The sequence below is a fragment of the Peromyscus eremicus genome, chromosome 2, assembly GCF_949786415.1.
Source record: "Peromyscus eremicus chromosome 2, PerEre_H2_v1, whole genome shotgun sequence".
In the NCBI taxonomy this organism is placed as follows: Eukaryota; Metazoa; Chordata; class Mammalia; order Rodentia; family Cricetidae; genus Peromyscus; species Peromyscus eremicus.
This window is the reverse complement of record NC_081417.1, coordinates 133,515,064-133,533,554: the sequence shown is the minus strand read 5'-3', so window position 1 is coordinate 133,533,554 and position 18,491 is coordinate 133,515,064. Positions and strand designations below refer to the sequence as shown.

Genomic DNA, 18,491 nt, shown 5'->3' with positions numbered 1-18,491 from the left:
GCTGACCTGTCTCGCCTGCCCCATCTTAACTAAATTGATTTTGAGACTTAAGAATCTAGAACAAAGGGAAAATGCCAAAGAAACACAAAATATTGATAATTGGTCCGATTACAAATTTTAAAGATCATAGGGGAGTTGTGAAAACTGTTCATAAAAACAGGAATTTGGCACTGTGAGAAACCTCTTTCATTTTGCATCTGTATGACACCCCACTACCAGAAACAAGTATACGAGTCTTTGTGTGTCTGTTAGTGTATGGAAGACTGTGCAATCGGCTAGGGACCTGGAGAGACTGACCATCTTTTAGAAGATTAACCTGAGCCTGTCAAGAGACTAGCAATAACCTTTCAAGCAGAGAGCACCCCCTGGTGGTGATTAGGAGGATGTGCGCCTCCTGTGCTTTTGTATTTTGCCATAATGAACTTTACCTGAATCTAAATTGTATCTTTCTGGTAATAATTATGGATTCGGGTTTCTAAGAGTTCCCACGGGATTCTAGAATTTGTTCATTAAATCTGCTGTGAAAATGCACAGGCTGGACAACTGTCTGTATCCCGGAGAACGGGAGTCATATTCCATTGGTGTTCCTTCAACACTTTATCACAGCCTCTAGTTTTGACGCTGTGCTTAAGTTATGCCATCAGTTTCTGAGGATGATGGAGAAGGAGCTATGTCAGGTTTTTCAGTTATTCCTTGCCAGTTGTCTTATAGAAGTAAGTAGGTTTTCCACATAAAATTATGAGAAGGAGTTTGGGGATTTTCCAGAGATATTATTAGGGTGAAGAGAACTGTCAGGGGATGGGGGATTCTGAAACAGCTTATTAAATTCACATCTGAAGTTTCTCTTTTGTACCAATAAGCATTCAAGTAACTACATTATTTGGCAATTCTGAATCTAGATAATTCTGTAGCTGGGTAAAGTAGGGACATCAGCCCAGGGGAGAGGATCCTGTTAGGTTACTGTGGATGCATATTTCATAGGCCAGAGGAGCAGAGAGGATTACAGCGTCTTCAGTTCCAGCATGAGCCTGCTGGCCTGCAATGCGTGTATCCTTTTTCCTAGGAGGAAGCTGAATCCAAGCCCCCCACCTTCACAGTATCAAGTGCAAGCTAGAGAGAATGGGCCTTGGCTTTCCACCACTCTGTCTAGAGTGTTCTTCACACAAGTAGCAAAGTACAGTACCGTGCATTTTAGCACTCCTCAGACCCTGAAAACCTGTCCTGCGTCTGCACATTGCGTAGTTCCATGTAGATTAGATGTCTGGAATTGGCAAGTCATAGTCAGAAAATAGATCTGTGATTGTCAGGAACTGGGAGCTAAGGGTGGCTGGGGAGGGGAGGCAGAGTGCCTGCTAGTAGGTTTGGGGTTTGCGTGATCAAACTGTTCTGGAGTTAGAGTGGTGACCCTGCACAGCTCTGTGACATCCTGGGAACTATTTAAGCTGAAACTCAAACGTTGATCCATAGGAATGAATAAACTCAATATAAAGGTAATTGCAGTAAAATCTCTCTCATTTGGTTTTAGCAGAAATGTTGCTTGATAATCTAAATAGCACAGATGGCCTGGGACAGTCTCATAATTTGTACTTGATTGTCTCGTCTTGATCTTCACAGGGCCGCGATGGGCCTCCTGGAACATCGGCGTGTTTATCTGCATTCGGTGTGCTGGGATCCACAGGAATCTGGGGGTACATATATCCAGGGTGAAATCAGTGAACCTCGACCAGTGGACTCAAGAACAGATTCAGGTATGAGCACAGTGAATGGCCAGCTTCTCTTATCCCCGAGTAGGAATAGTTCCAGGTGAATTCTCAACTGGTTATGAAGGTGAGGGAAATTTAGTTGTCAAACACATTTGTCAAATTCTAATTTTTATTTTATTTATATTTATTTGGGACAGGGTCTCACAGTGTAGCCCTGGCTGGCCTAGAACTCACAGAGATCTCCTTGTCTCTACCCACTGGGTGCTGGAATTAAAAACATATGCCACCATACCCAGCAAATTGTTATTTTTGTTGTTGTTTTGGGACAGGCTGGCCTCTCTCTCTTTCTGCATTTACCTCAGCCTCCCGAGCCTTACCTTGAGATTACAGGTGTGTCATTGTAGTCACAATGATTAATAATAAAATGATTACTCTTTGAAGACGTCTGTGATCCTCTAGAACTTCTGCATTAACAGATACAGCATTTGTAGTTTGAGATGTAGGCAGTCATTTAAACAAAGGAACAAACACACCTTCTGGGCTGAGGGTAGAGCTCAGTGAGGGAGTGTTTGCCTAGCCTGAAGGAAGTTTGCTGGGTTTGACCCCAGCTCTGAGAACAGAACCCACAACCTTCCAAACTGTAGACTACTCATTTTTCTTCCTTGGTCTACAGATTGGGCCAGGGCCTCCTCACACATACTAGGCTGATACTCTGAGCTGTGCTCATATTGCTAAAATGCATGCATAAATTCTGCATGCTGTTAGCTTGGTGGCCTGGCGGTGACACATGAATGAGTGCTGCCAGATGGCCTGAGATCTGCTCCTTGGTGTAGCTTCATTGTTCTTTATTTTCTTCCTAGATTGAAGCACTTTATTGAAATCATTTTTTTTTTCTTCTTGGGCAGGGGCATTAAGGGAGGAGGATCCAAAGAAAACCACTTGCTAAAAGTTAATGGTAGAAATCAGAGATTTTGTTTTCTTTGTGTCTGAAGAGGCTTTAGAAATGATCTCAGATTGTATTTCTAGGCCATTGTAGGTCTAAATGGTAAGTGACATTTTTTTTTCTAGTTTCATTTCTGTTGCTGTGATAAAACACTTTGACCAAAAACAGCATAAAGGAGCAAAGAAGGGGTTTCTTTAGTGTATAACTCTAGGTTCCAAGCCACTGTTTTGGGTATGTCAAGGCAGGAACTTGAGCAGCTGGTCACTCCCCACCAGCAGTCAGAGCAGAAAGCACAAATGCCTTTCATCTAGCTTTTGCCTCTCTCATACTGTTCAGGAACTTCTGCCTAGAGAATGGTGCTGCCCAAAGTAGGCCGGGTCTTCCTACATCAATAACAATCAAGACAGTCTTCCACGGACATGCCTGTAGGCCAATCAGAACTAGATAATTCCTCAATTGAGACTATTTTCCCCGGCCATTCTAGATTGTATCAAGTTGATAGTTAAAACACAGCACAGGGGTCTATTTAAATGCTTAATGGGAAATACACATTTACTGATAATAGAAATAAATACATTAGCTAAAAAGAAGTTTAGAAGGGCCGAGGATGTAGCTTAATGGTAGACTATTTACCTACAATGTACAAGGCCCTGAGTTCAATTCTTAGCACTGCCAAAAGAAACCTGTATTAACTTAGAATTATAGCACCCATTAGTGAGGGCCCTATAGAAATTTGATGGGTAGCTATATAGCGTGGGTTTTCAGATGCATTTTTATAGAATTATTTGTCCCTTATTGGACACATCTTTCAGTTAAAAACAGCAACAAAAACTGTTGAGAGGCTGAGAGACTGTGAGCACTGGCTGCTCTTCCAGAGGACTCACAACTGTCTGTTACTCCAGTTCCAGGGGATCAGATGCCCTCTTCTGGCCTACCCAGACACACATGTGGTGCTAGAAAAATACCCATACACAGAAAGAAAACAGAAACCAATTAAAGCAACCGCGTGTCGGGAAAACGGACCCCACAAGTTTCAGTCCTGGATCTGCCACTTGCCACCTTCTGAAGTTAGCTCTTCCTCCGCATGGCGGGAGAACTGGGTGAGACGATGCACTCTGGGCTGACCTGCTCTTCCTTCTCTTCTATTGCAGTGCATGCAAGAGATGGGGAATGGAAAGGCAAACCGACTCTACGAAGCCTACCTTCCTGAGACCTTCCGGCGGCCTCAGATAGACCCGTATCTTTTCTGGAGCAATAGCTGAATGCAGTTTTGATATTTGGGGAGAGCCAGGCGACCTTCAAGGGCTGTGACAGGACTGGGGATCTATCTCTGTGTGGATTAGTCAAAGACTTTGGCTTTTCTTTCTCCTTCAAGTGAGACAGAAAAGGCGCTTGTGTGCTGATGGGATGTCATGTAGTGTCATGTAGGGAAAGCTCGGTAATTAGAGCTGCAGTGATTTCACTGTGAATTCTTCCATAGAGTGACAGCTCCAGTAGTTTCTGAATCTCTGAAACTATTGTTTGATGAAAAGAATGGTTTACTGTGCTCTGTTGAACCTTGGCAATCACAAAACTGGCACTCATTTTTAAAGCTTTTTTTAAAATAGCTTGTAGAAAGTATTGACTGTTTTTGCCCAGCTTATCAATATTGTTCTTCCTCCATTCCCTCAGCAGGGCTGACAGACACAGAGCAAGCCCATCTGAAGGTGGTGTTTCTCAAGGGGTGCTTTGCAGACTACCTCTCTGGGTTTGACTTTGGTGGGTGCTGGTGGAGCCTGTTAGGTGAAAGAGACCCATCCTCAGAACCTGGCAGCAGGGCCTAAGCTTGTTTGGGGGAGGCTTTTAGTGCCTTTGAAGTCTGTTGATCCCCGACTGCCTTCCCCGCATCCTGCAGCGGCTACAGCTGCCGCTGCCCTCAGTGAAGGTTGGTTCCCTCGCTCTTGCCATCAGTCCAAGGGGAGTCACTTGAAGGAGGGGCTTCAGGGTCTGGTCAGGGAAGGAAGCTGCATATAAGGAGCCCGGAGTCCTGTGGGGAACCAGGCAGGGGAAAGGAAGAGTGTTGCCATGGGGACAATTGCTCTCTCACATTCCCACTGTTGGAGACACTCTTTTGATCAGTCCTTAATAAGCATTTGTAGAGCTGTTGAAGGATTTATTCGAGATAAATATGAGAAGAAGAAATATATGGACCGAAGTCTGGACATCAACGCCCTTAGGGTTGGTCGTAAATCTTTCATTTGATTTCTACTAGTGGTTTACTTTTTAATCAGGCCAGGAAAGAATTTGAAAGACTTTCACTTAATAAAGGAAATACCAGTGAAACAGCAAAATGGTCCCAAATGGTCAGTTCATAAATGTGAAAGTAGCCTGTCACGACAGTGTACACTTTTAATCCCAGCTGAGTCAGGCAGTCTTTGTGAATTTGAGGACAGCCTGGTTTACATGGTGATTCCAGGCCAGCCAGGGCTACATAGTCATACCCTGTAACAAATGAACAAACTAAGGCTACAATAAATAAACAAATAAATAAATGTAAAAGTGGGAGAAAGCCAGGTGCTGAGTCAAGGCCATGATGTGGACCCTGCTTAGAGATTAAGTTGTGGGCAGGTAGGACAGTTACCAGTGGATTCTCTGCCTTGATCTACACTGAGAAGTGCTACTGGTTCCCAGTTCCAAATTCTTCCCTCCCTCCCTCCCTCCCTCCCTCCCTCCCTCTTTGAATATTTGGGACAGGGTCTCACTATGCAGCTTAGCCTGGCCTCAAACTCCTGCCTGTACCTTCTAAGTCCTGAGATTATAAATCTCCTCTATGTCTGACTCCAAATTCCTTCCTTAAAAAACTGTTTATTTAGCTGGGTACACACCTTTAATCTCAGCACTCAGGAGGCAGAGCCAGGTGGATCTCTGTGAGTTCGAGGCCAGCCTGGTCTACAGAGCAAAATTCAGGACAGGCACCAAAACTACACAGAAAAACCCTGTCTCGAAAAACAAACAAGGTTTGCAAATGTGGAAGTCAGAGGACAACTTACTGGAGTCACTTCTCTCCCGCTACCATGCGGGTCCCAGAGAGTATACTCACTCAGAAAGATCGTTAGCAAGGCCCTGACCCACTGAGCGTCTGGCTGGACCCAGATTATTTTTTATAGATGGTCATGTTAAGGGTAATAGGTCAAGTAGAATGATATTGTATTTATATGTATATATTAATAGCATGCACATATGCACATAAATGAAGCCAGAAGAAGCAGTCCTAGTTAAATCATTAGGGTTTCCTTCAGTCTGACCAGCATATTCTTCCACTGTGATGTGATAATGGTCTGTGTCATTGAACTAATTGCCAATGGGACACTTCCTTTTTCCCAAGAAGAGTTTCAGAGGGAGATGGATGGGTACCAATTGCCATGTGTATAACTGGCACAATTACAGCTCACAGGAGGGAATGCAACATAGTTTCTAGATAAGAGTGCCCGATAATGATGACTAAGAAGCAGTAAAGATGACACTCTAGATCCTCAGTCAACTTTTGGCAAGATTCTTTAGAATAATTGATATTTTTTTCCTAGCCATAGAATTACAGGGAGTATGAAATTCTGTAGCCCTAGCACAGGTCACATTCACCCATCATCTGTCTGTCTTCTAGTTTTCATTCAACTGCTCTCTTTCTTGTTTGCATTGCTAGGGATTGAATCCAGGCCTTGTGTATGCCAGACAAGCACTCTACCACTGAGCTCCATTTCCCAGTCTTTACTTGTTCATTCTAGTGGATGACATGATAGCTAGCCAGTGAAATCATGTTTGCATGGGGCTCCCTAAGCCATCTCATGTAAAAGCTTTCCCAGATAGTTAAGTTAGGCTCATTGGAATCAGCAATAGGAGGATGCTTGGCAGTGTATGGGAAGGGCCTTACCTGGTGAGTCTCGACAGGCAGGTAAATGCAAGGTAGTGCAGGCAGTAAGGGACGAGGAATTCCTTCCCAACCTAATGCAAAGGACTCCTCACAGTCATCTGGAAAAATAAGGCTTGTCAGTTAGAATAACTGTTCCAAGAAAGAATTAACCGCTTGTCCAGCTACACCCCAGAGAGCACCATCCAAAAGAATTTCATAGGGCAAGAGAGAGAGAGCTCAGCAGTCAGTAGCATGTGCTCCATAGCAGAGGATGAGAGCTCAGTTCTAGTCCACTCCAGATAGCTCACAATTGTCTGTAACTCCAGTTCCATGGGATCCAACACCTGCTTTTGGCTTCTGTGGGTGCTTTGCACTTGTGTGCACAACATACCTGTCTCCACACACACATAATTTTAAAATAAAATAAATCTTTTCAAAAAGAGTTTAAACCCAAGCACATACATTTTCTTTTATTTATAGAAAGTAAAAGCTGTGTTCACTGTGTTGAAGTGTAAACTAAACGAGAGAGTCTGTAGAGTGATCCAGAAGATGGGGGAGGTAGGGCTGTGGCAGGGAGACACTCAGCACTCGTCATACATTGCTGCCACACTGCCCCCACAAAACAGTGTTTCCGTTTGGGAAGGAAACACTTCCTTTTAACTGAAGCTTTCAGTTTTTCTATTTACTGTGCTTAGATGTTTTCATATTCTTGTTATAACAAGAATCAATAGTTACTTTAGCCTCTGGCACCATAAAGAAAAAGAATATTTTCAGCAGCCAGGATGATGGCACACACCTATAATACCAGCCCTAGAGACAGAAGCAGGAGGATTGCCACAAGGTGTACACCAACACGAACTATATAGTCAGTCTCTAAAAAAGGAAAATAAAAAAACAATAAAAACAAAACAAAAAACATTTGCTAAGTGAAAACATTTAATTTTAAACAAAAAGCAACTGGCTTGGTTAAAGAGATCATTTTGTTAGTGTGCAGTGCTAAGGGTCTAACCACAGTCATGTGCACATTAGGTACATGTTCTGCTGAGCAACAGCCTGAGTTCAAATGTCTGCTTTTTGTTTTTGTTTGTTTGGGTTTTGTTTGGTTTTGTTGTTGTAGTTGAGACAGGGTCTCACTAGATAGCCCTGGCTAGCCTGAATTTACTACCTAGACTAGGCTAACCTCAATCTCATAGAGATCCATGGGCCTCTGCCTCTTTAGAGCTGGGATTAAAGGCATGTACACTACTCCCTTCAAAGGTCCATTTTAAAAATAGACAAACCGTTTTCAACTTCAGTATGTAAATAGTGTTCTGCTGAGCATAATGGTGCCCATCTGTGATCCTAGCACTTTGGATGTACATGCAGAAGGATCAGGAGTTTAAGATCAAACTCAGCTATAGTGAGTTTAAAAGCAGCCTGGACTACATTAGACTCTTATTTCCAAAACCAGAGACAGAAAGGAATAGTGTTTCTGAATCCCAGTGCCACTCTATACACAAAAAGAAAGCATTGTGATGATAAAATTATTTTACAGGAAATATGAAAATTAAGAGGAGGATCTCATGCCTACTCCACTGTCTCTTCCCCCAATGACTCATCTGGGTGTGTTCCTTCTTCAGAGGCATAAACAAAATCTAGTTATAAAGAATGTCTCCTTGGGGGGTTGGGGATTTAGCTCAGTGGTAGAGAGCGCTTGCCTAGCAAGCCCAAGGCCCTGGGTTCGGTCCTCAGCTCCGGAAAAAAAAAAAAAAAGAATGTCTCCTTGTATCCCACCTAATAGGTCATCCGTGCAAGACCTTTATTATTATTACTGTGGTAGTTGTTGCATCTCCTGGTGAGCAGACGAGTCCATTTCTTCCCCTCAGTCACAAGACTGTTGTCATTTAGGTTTTTGTTAGCATTTCTGGAATGGACAACTTGGTACATACAACTTTTTGCATGTTTTAGATTCTTTTGGGAGGCTATTTATTGAGATAGGATCTTGCTATGGCCCAGACTGGTCTGGAACTGACGCTGTAGCACAGGTTGTCCTTGAGTTGGCGATCCTCTGCCTCGGCATCCGAGTGTTGGGATCTCAGGCCTACACCACCAAGCCCTGCTAGATTGATCCTTCCTCCCTCCCTCCCTCCTCCCTTCTTTTCTTTTCTTTTCTTTTCTTTTCTTTTCTTTTCTTTTCTTTTCTTTTCTTTTCTTTTCTTTTCTTTTCTTTTCTTTTCTTTTTGAGACATCATTGTAGCATCTGTGTAGCTCTGGCTGCCCTGAAATTTTCTCTCTAGACCAAGCTGGACTGCTCAGATGACTGCTCAGACTGCCTCTGCCTCCCCAGTTCTGGGGAGATCTGACTGCCTCAGAGATCTGACTACTTTTGCCTCCCCAGTGCTGGGATTAAAGGTGTACGCCACGTGCCCCGATTATTGTTCCTTAAGATTAATTGTAGGTTATGATTTTATGAAAGTCAAACCCAGTACTTCTCTCTTTGCGAACATGCTTTCTAGAAGTTAAAGCATTTTATGCTGTTTTCTTAGCATTGTATAAAAACTGGCGTTTTATTTCATTCCTACAAGCAGTAGGTTATTACTGTATCTTCTCTGTAAACGCATTTTAAATTGAGGCCTTTGGTCACTAGCAAGACTGAACACTTTATGTATGCCTGTGTCCTTCACATTTTTATTCATTTATTTATGTGTATATGGGTGTGCCTGCTTGTATGCTTATATATGTGTGCACCATGTACATACAGGTATCTATGGAGATCAGAAGAGGGCATTGGATCCCCTGGAACTAGAGTTACAGGTGGCTGTGAGCTGCCCGTTGTGGGTACTGGGAACAGAACCTAGGTCCTCTACAAGAGCAGCAAGTGCTCCACTGAGGCCTCCCCCCGTTAGCCCCCATGTGCCTCTGTTCTAAAAGTTATTTTGTGATTGTGTTTTTCATTGAGATGTTTATTTGATGTTAAAATGTGACCAATAGGCTTTATAAAGTTTTGTTTCTCTAATTGTTAATCTTGAAACTAAGGCTTTTCTTTGTTTTGTTTGAGGCAAGATCTCACTGTAGCCCAGGGTGGCCTCAAACTCTGAGTGAGCTTCCTGCACCAATTTCATAACTGCTAGGATTACAGGTGTCAGCTACTATGCCTGGTCCTGCCTCCCTCCCTCCCTCCCTTCCTCTCTCCCTCCCTCCCTCCCTTCCTCTCTCCCTCCCTCTCTCCCTCTCTCCCTCCCTCCCTCCCTCCCTCCCTCCCTCCCTCCCTCCCTCCCTCTGTTTTTTTAAGACAAGGTCTCCTATAACTCAGGCTGGCCTCAAACTTGATATGTAGCCAAGGCTGCCCGAAAACTTCTTAAGCACAGGCAAGTTGTGTCACTATGCCCAGCCTCTAGTCTCGTTTCCTGATTTTTAAAAATAGAGATGAAAAGGCTGGAGACATGGCCCAGTGGTTAAGAGCACTTGATGCTTTTACAGAGGACCAGAGTTCAAAAGAGCAGCAAACACTGAAAGGATATTTTTGTTTTAAAGATTCTATCTATCTATCTATCTATCTATTAATTATACGGTGTTCTGCCTGCATGTTTATCTGTACTGCCCGCCAGAAGAGGGCACCGGAACACATTATAGATGGTCATGAGCCACCATGTGGTTGCTGGAAATTGAACTCAGGACCTCTGAAAGAGCAGCCAGTGCTCTTAACCTCTGAGCCACCTCCCCAGCCCCCATGAAAAGATATTTTTGTTTTGGGATTGTTGTTGTTTTGAGGGTCTTTGTTGTATAGTCTAGACTAGTCTCAAACTCAAAATCCTCCTGCCGCAGCCTTCCAAATGATGGGATTATAGGCATTTACCACCATGCCTGTCTTTAATATTTATTTTTTAATATTCCTTTGGCTTAGTATAGTTATTTAGAACACATAAGAGATCCTAAAAGGGCATAAATGGGTGGCAACTTTTAAACCTCCATAGATAGCCTGTATTATAAATGTCAAAGGTGGGGCTGGAGGGATGGCTCAGAGGTTAAGAGCACTGCTTGTTCTTCCAAAGGTCCTGAGTTCAATTCCCAGCAACCACATGGTGGCTCACAACCATCTGTAATGAGATCTGGTGCCCTCTTCTGGCCTGCAGGGATACGTGCAGACAGAACACTGTATACATAATAAATAAATCTTTAAAAAAAAAATGTTTAAAAAAAAAATAAATGTCAAGGGTGATGAATGGATCACGCTGATTAGAAGAGTGACTACTTAAAATATGTAGTGTGCCCCTGCAGTGTGGAGACTAATGAGAAGGTCAGTGCTCACACCCACACCCAGTCGGTTGAATTGCTGCATCAGAATCTTAGGGACCTCTGATGTCCTGCTTGCTTTGGACTGTAGCTCCTGAAACACTAATTGTGCTAACACTAAGACATCCCTGTCCTGTTAAATCACTTTAGAAAGAGAAGGACGACAAGTGGAAGCGAGGGAGTGAACCCGCCCCAGAGAAAAAGATGGAACCTGTTGTTTTTGAGAAAGTGAAAATGGTAAGTGGGAACCTCTCACCATGTGGGTGGTCTCATGTTCACATATATGGAGGAGGAGGTAGGTGGGAGACCTCATGGCTGTGAGTGGGTTTGCAACCATATTGCACAGTTGCACTGGGACTAACGGCCCACATGTGGAGCAGAGCTTGCCTATTGCCTAATACTGTCTGATGTGCTCTGTAGCTTCTCTCTCATTCTCTCTAGCACCCCTACCCTCTTTCCTTCCCCCACCCCCATCTCCTTCTCCCTTTATCCTTCCTCCTCCTCCACTTTTTGAGAGAAGGTCCCACTATGTAGTCCTGGAACTCACTCTGTAGACCTGCTTCCCACGTGCTGAGATTAGTGGTGTGCTGCACTGCATCTAGCTTATAGCTCTTCTCTAGGAGAGGAGGAGGCTAGATGGAAGCTTGGGAACTGCAGCTTTCTCTTCTGAGCAAGGCACATGTTCCTGCCAATGTGGGATGGCAACGCGATGCCTTCTAAGCAGATGTTCCCTCTGTGTTAGACTTTGTTAAAGTTCTTACCTCCTTCCCCTGCTGCAGCATGAAGCAGTCCAGAAGTGAGGTCATACCCACTTCATTTCCGTAGGACACTGGCTGTGTAGCAGATCTTCTGGGAGCATATAGTCTTAAGAGAAAAGATGGCCAATAAATTCTATTTATTTATTTATTTATTTATTTATTTATTTATTTATTTATGGTTTTTTGAGGCAGGGTTTCTTTGTGTAGCCTTGGCTGTCCTAGAACTAACTCTGTAGACCAGGCTAGCCTTGAACTCACAGAGATCCACCTATGTCTGCCTCCTAAGTGCTGGGATCAAAGGTGTACACCACCACCTCCTGGTCTATTTTTTATTTTTTAAAGGATCATTTGTTTTTATCTTATATATGTGAATGTTTACCTGCATGTATATATGTGTATGCCACATGTATGCCTGATGCTTGCAGAGACCAGAAGAAGGCATTGTGTCCTTCAGAACTAGAGCTGCTATGTGGGTGCTGGAAACTAAACCTGGGTCCTCTGCAAGAGCAGCCTGTGCTCTTAACCACTGAGCCATCTCTCCAGCCTCTTTTCTTTTCTTTCTTTTCTTTCTTTCTTTTTTTTTTCTGTTTTTACTATTGCTAAGGAGAAGTTCTTTACATCATTGTGAAGCTGGTCTGTAGACTCTGTCCAAGGTGACTATGGTAGAGTAGATTGGGACTCTTTAAAGTGATCTCCTTTAGCATAAAGTAAAAGGTTTTCTAAACAAAATGAGAAACTTTTTGGTTCCTGACTTTTTCTTTAATTGAAAAATAAAACTTAATCCTAGCACCTGAGACAGGTGGCTCTCTATGAGTTCAAAGCCAGCCTGGTCTACATGGTGAGTTCCAGGACAGCTGAGGCTACACAAAGAAACCCTGTCTCAAAAAACAAAACACAACAAAAACCCAATGTATTTGTTTGTTTGTGGGGTGCATGTGCTGTAACATGTATGTAGAAGTAGGAAGACTAATGAGAGCCCATCTTCACCTTCCACCCTGAGGGTCCTGGGAGTTGAACTCAGCCTGTCAGATTTGCCTTTATCTGCTGTATTGTCCCTTCAGGGTTCTTTTCCCCTGGGACCGAAAACTGTTTCTGTTGGTGCCTGCTGGTGGAGACTGGTTTCAGAAAGATAAGCGTCTCCAGAACGCTAAAACAAGCTGCCCGGGGCTGTTTTTCACTTCAGGTCCAGTTCATGCACTCATGCTTCCAGGCACTTCCTGAGTCTTGTTTCTTTGACAAGCAACCATACCACAAGAATACCTGTGGCTTTACAGTGATGGGGTGTATGTAAAAACAACTGCTTGCTCTTTCTTATACCGTTTTTTTCACCTTAGCCACAGAAAAAAGAAGATGCACAGCTACCTCGGAAAAGCTCCCCAAAATCTGCAGCCCCTGTCATGGACTTGTTGGGCCTTGGTAAGAATTAGGCTTTTCAACTCCTGTGTTCTTGCAGATTTGGTGAATTCGCAGCCACTGTAGGAAGACAGGGAATCAGGGCTTACATTTGTGTCTACTTGACTAAGATTGTCCTCTGTTGCTCTCTTTTGAGTTCTGAACAGTTACTCTAAGAAAGTGTTCCCTAGGCCTTTTTCAGAGCAGCAGCTCAGTGTAGTGGCTGAGATACGACCTTTGTCCCCGAAGTGCGACCACTACTGTCTGGGATTTTGAATAGTTTACTTAACCTTTGAATGCTACTTTCATAGCCATGTGGTGTGGCAGGTCAGTGTCTACTTCCGATGCTGCTGAAGGATTACCTCTGAGGCTCCCGGCCCTTCTCCTGCTTCATAGCAAGCCCTAAATAAATGTTGGCAGTGTCACTGAAGACACCTTTGAGCCTTCTGCCACTTTCCTGTACTCTCCTGCCAGCCACGATTCCTGTGGACCCTTTTCTGAGACGGCCTGCTACCTTATAGTCAGTTTTCTCTTTGCTGATTTTGCCGTTTTCAAAGAGAAAGCTGTTCTACATTCTCATGGGCCTTGTGCCATCAGGTCTCTGCTGCCGACTCAGGTCATTAACTACCATGGCTCTGATTTCCATACCTCATTTCTCTCTGAAAAAGAGTCCTACACACCTGTCCTTCCAGTAGGCAGGAGGAAGCCAGCTTCTCAGCTGTGGCGCTGATACAGCCTTCAGCTCTGAGTTTCTGCTGCCCTCTGACTGACAGTGGGCTGTAGCCTACTCCAGAGCACTTGTGGGAATGTGGGGCAAGGCCTCTTTTGAAAACCCTGTCCAGGCTCCCTGGGCTGAACCCTGTGGTCTCCCTGTGTCTGCTTCCTGTCTCACGTAGAGGACGTGTCGTCTTCGTAGCTGATCTGTGTTTGACTCTGTCCTTCCTTTCAGATGCCCCGGTGGCTTGCTCAATTGCGAACAGTAAGACCAGCAACGCCCTAGAAAAGGACTTAGATCTCTTGGCCTCTGTTCCATCCCCTTCCTCCGTTTCCAGAAAGGTGAGTCTTCTGTACTTCTCAGGATTAAAGAACGTTCTGGAAAAGTTGGAAACATGACATGGAGTTGAGTCATGCTTCCTTGGTAAGGCTAAACTTTTGTTTCTCTTCATTTTCTCTTTGGTATTATGTTATCCAAGATACTATTTCATAGTATTTTGTCTTTTGCCCCAAAAGAGTGACTAGTTGAGTGGGTCTATGTCACAGGGATGTCGTATTTTAAATGCTGATACTTGAGGTGAGCCCCTCGGCCTGAACCCCTATCAATGTGTGTGGGAATGAAAGACTTGAACTTCAGCAGCTCTAATTTGTGGAGTGCTTGCTACTATGTCCCAGAAATGATGTCTGTGTCTGTCTTAGTTAGGGTTTCTATTGCTGTGAAGAGACACCATGACCTCAGCAATTCTTTTTTTTTTTTTTTTTTGTTTTGTTTTGTTTTTTGAGACAGGGTTTCTCTGTGTAGCTTTGCGCCTTTTCCTGGATCTCGCTTTGGAGACCAGGCTGGCCTTGAACTCACAAAGATCCACCTGCCTCTGCCTCCCGAGTGCTGGGATTAAAGGCGTGCGCCACCACCGCCCGGCGACCTCAGCAACTCTTATACAGGAAAACATTTAATTGGATGGCTTACAGCTCAGAGGTTCAGTCCATTATCATCATGGTGGGACATGGCAGTGTGCAGGCAGCCATGGTGCTAGAGAGGTAGCTGAGAGGTCTACATCTTGATAAGAAAGCAACAAGAAGTGAACTGAGATACTGAGTGTGACTTGAGCATGTATGAGACCTCAAAGCCTGCCTCCACAGTGGCATGCTTCCTCCAACAAGGCCACACCTACTCCAACAAAGCCACACTGCCTAATAATGCCACCCCCTATGAGCTTATGGGGGCCAATTACATTCAAACTACCATATTCCACTCCCTGGCCCCCATAAGATTGTAACAATATCATAGTTAAAAATGCATTTAGTCCAACTTCAAAAGTCTGCATAGTCCATCACAGTCTCAACAATGTTTTAAAGTCCAAAGTTCAAAAGCTCTTCTGAGATTCTTGCACTTTCTTAACTGTAATACCCTGTAAAATCAAAATAAAAAAGCAGATCACATACTTCTAACACATAATGGCACAGGATATACATTATCATTCCAAAACTCAGGAAAGGGAACATAGAGAGGAAATACTGAACCAAAGCAAGACTGAAAACCACCTGGACAAACTCCAAACTCTGATTCTCTGTGTCTGATGTCAAAATGCTCTTCAGATCTCAAATTTGTTCAGTTTTGTTGATGGAAACACACTTGTTTCTCTTGGGCTGGGTCCACTGTGTTAGCAGCTCTCCTCAGCAGGTATCTCATGACTTTGGGGTCTCCAAGGCAATCCAGGCTTCAACTTCACAGCTTCATGCGATGGCCTCTCTAGGCATCCATGCAGGGACACCCTGACATGCCTGGCATCACCAGCTTCCTTAGTCACAGAAGGAGATTTCATAATGCCTTCCTTCTACCCTTGACTGTAAAGCCAGAACCATGTGGCCAAACCTGCCAGGTTCTCCTGCGTTCTGGGGCTAGAACATGGCTCCTTGTTCAATTACATCTTCATCAGCTTTCTGTTTTCCATGGTTTCCTTCATTGCCTAAGCTTGGCTGTTCTGGAATTTGCTCTGTAGATTGGCCTCAAATTCAGAGATCCCCCTGCCTCTGCCTCTGGAGTGCTAGGATTAAAGGCGTGCACTACTACACCTGGCTCTAAGCTTTTCTTTAATTCCTTTTCACAAGTTGGAAACTTAACTGAATGAGATCTTGCCCTAAGGTCACCTCTCCCTTTATTTCATTTCTTAATCTGTTTATCTTCTTGAACATAGGACTTAGCTCCATTCTACTTCCTGGTGCTATTTTTCTTCTCAAATTTTTACGTTTTGTATTTTACCTTGCTCAGTTGCTCCTTTTCATTATAAATCTTCATTAGAGTTAACACTAATAACCACACAACCAAGTCTCTTCTAGGCTGTTTTGAGATTTCCTCAGCCAACGGAATTAATCCAACTCTTGACTTTATCCTCAATCAGACTTTCTGGACAAGGGAAAAAACAGCCACATTCTTCACCAAAATATCACAAGAATGATCTCTAGGTCACATATTAATATTCTTCTCTGAAACCTCTTGAGCCAGACCCCCACAGTTCAAATCACTCTTAGCACCTCTGTCTTCCATATTCCTACTAATAAGGCCCATTAAGCCATACTTAAATTATTCAACTGCTTCCCTAACCCAAACTCCCAAAGTCCATATTACTCCAAACAAAAACATGGTCAGGCCTATCACAGCAATACCCTAGTCCCTGGTACCAACTTCTGTCTTAGGTGTTTCTCTTGCTGTGAAAAGACAACAAGACCACGGCAGCTCTTATGAAGGAAAACATTTCATTAGTTGGCTTACAGTTCAGAAGTTCAGTCCATTATCGTAATGGTGGGACATGGTGGCAAGCAGGCAGACATGGTGCTGGAGAGGTAGCTGAGAATTCTAAATCTTGCACAGGAAGTACAACAGGAAATGAACTGAGATACTGGGTGTGGCTTGAGCATATGTGAGACCTCAAAGCCCGCCTCCACAGTGACACACTTCCTCCAACAAGGCCTATTCCAATACCTACTCCAACAAAGCCATACCTCCTAATAATGCTCTATGAACTTGTGGGGGCCAGTTACATTCAAATTACCACAGTGTCACTTTGTGTGTTTTGTTCACTTTCATTTCCCCACAAGAATTCTCTAAAATGTATATTTTGCAGATGAAAACACTTAGTTGTGGAAGTTGCTTCTGGTTGTATTATGAGAAATAGCTACTCTGGGATCTTTGTATGTGTGAGAGTGGCTGGGAATTGAACTCAGGACCTTATTCATGCTAGGCAAACACTTTGCCACTGAGCTATCTTGAGCCTGTACATTGAACTAAACTTAGTTCTGTGCTGCATCATTTTGGGGTTGTTTTTATTTCTTTCTTATCAAGTCATATTTTGTTGAAGAACAAAGGCTTGTACCAGAGCTTAACTTGCAGGGTTTGTCGGGTATTTTTATGGTAAAATTTTCAGGAAGATGCTAACTTAACATGAGCCATAAATTCTTCTCTTTCTTTCTCTACGTGCCTATCCCCTGTTGTCTCACACTTTAACAATGTTGTCCAGGCTGACCTAAAACTCACTGTGTAGCCCAGGTAGCCTCAGACTTTCAGCCAACCTCCTGCCTCAGTCTCTTAAATTCTGGGATTATAGGTGTGAGTTATCACACCTGGCTCATGAGCCATTAATTCTTATAAGAATGCTAGAAGCAGCAGAAAGTGTAAGGGTTCTTACACAGAAGACCATTCTAATTTTCCCACTGTCCTCTGTGCTCCAGGCTGGAGGTTCCATGCCGACTGATTTTCCCACTGTCCTCTGTGCTCTAGGCTGGAGGTTCCATGTGACTGATTTTCCCACTGTCCTCTGTGCTCCAGGCTGGAGGTTCCATGTGACTGATTTTCCCACTGTCCTCTGTGCTCCAGGCTGGAGGTTCCATGTGACTGATTTTCCCACTGTCCTCTGTGCTCCAGGCTGTAGGTTCCATGCCGACTGCAGGCAGTGCTGGTTCTGTTCCTGAAAACCTGAACCTGTTTCCTGAGCCAGGGAGCAAATCAGAAGAAACAGGCAAGAAGCAGCTCTCCAAGGACTCCATCCTCTCACTGTATGGATCCCAGACTCCTCAAATGCCTGCCCAAGGTAAAGTCCGTGAAGCCATGGAGGTGCTCCAGGGCAAGACCGAGAACAAACACGCAAGGATGTATTAGGATTGTGTTTGGCCATAAAGAAAATGAAATTTGTAAGCAATGGACAGAACTGGAAAATATTATGTTAAGTGAGATAACCCAGGCTTAGAAATACGGATACCACGTGTTTAATTTTACTCTCACATAAGTAAACATGTACAACAATTATGTGCTGGAATCCACATAGGGGAGAGTAATTGTGGCTAGAGTCCAGGAAACTAGGAAGGCCCCACGAGAGGAGAGTCTCTGCTGAGCCATGGGATAGAAAATGGAAGGAGGAAGGAGGAGTCATGGAGAGAGAAGAGCAGGGATGGGTCCTGGGAGAGGAGTGTGTACGGGGAAATCAACCAAAAGTGAGTGTATATGAAAAATGCCACAGAGAAACCTGCTCCATTGTATGCTAATCTATAAAGAGAATTACTTTGTTGTGACAAGGAATAGTAACTCTGAGGCCAGGGACATGATGTATACAACAAACTTGAACATGTCATTGCTGGGGAAGCCACAAAGTGTCAGCAAATAGATACACTGTCATCAGAGCTATACTTCCGTGGAGTCTGACTCAAGGTCAGGGTCTGCCCTGGAAAGAGGAATGACTAGGTCAGAGTGAGGCCCAGTGGTAACCAGAGAGACTTGTAGAGAGCTCACGCTGCTGATTTGCTGGAGAACAGGATTCCAGGTTGAGTAATTG

The 18,491-nt window shown here is 43.8% G+C and overlaps 1 protein-coding gene and 1 long non-coding RNA gene across 4 annotated transcripts in view; one reads left to right on the top strand and one right to left on the bottom strand.

Moving 5' to 3' along the window:
- Smap2 (small ArfGAP2) overlaps window positions 1-18,491 on the top strand; it is a 52,951-nt gene that overhangs the window by 29,703 nt on the left and 4,757 nt on the right. For all 3 annotated transcript variants that reach the window (XR_009377647.1, XM_059254892.1, XM_059254891.1), the window contains exons 2-8: window positions 1,615-1,748; window positions 3,798-3,883; window positions 4,785-4,863; window positions 10,955-11,041; window positions 12,897-12,978; window positions 13,904-14,010; window positions 17,588-17,753. Coding sequence is in view for 2 of the 3 variants with exons in the window: in XM_059254892.1 (XP_059110875.1) it covers window positions 1,615-1,748; window positions 3,798-3,883; window positions 4,785-4,863; window positions 10,955-11,041; window positions 12,897-12,978; window positions 13,904-14,010; window positions 17,588-17,753 (741 nt within the window). In the remaining variant the exon portion in view is untranslated. The remainder of the gene's footprint in view (window positions 1-1,614; window positions 1,749-3,797; window positions 3,884-4,784; window positions 4,864-10,954; window positions 11,042-12,896; window positions 12,979-13,903; window positions 14,011-17,587; window positions 17,754-18,491) is intronic.
- On the bottom strand, window positions 1,514-17,608 carry LOC131903993 (uncharacterized). Its single transcript, XR_009377648.1, has 5 exons — window positions 17,352-17,608; window positions 12,925-13,035; window positions 11,566-11,668; window positions 6,554-6,651; window positions 1,514-1,682 (listed from the first exon to the last, which is right to left on the bottom strand). It is a non-coding gene; the product is annotated as an uncharacterized LOC131903993 (long non-coding RNA).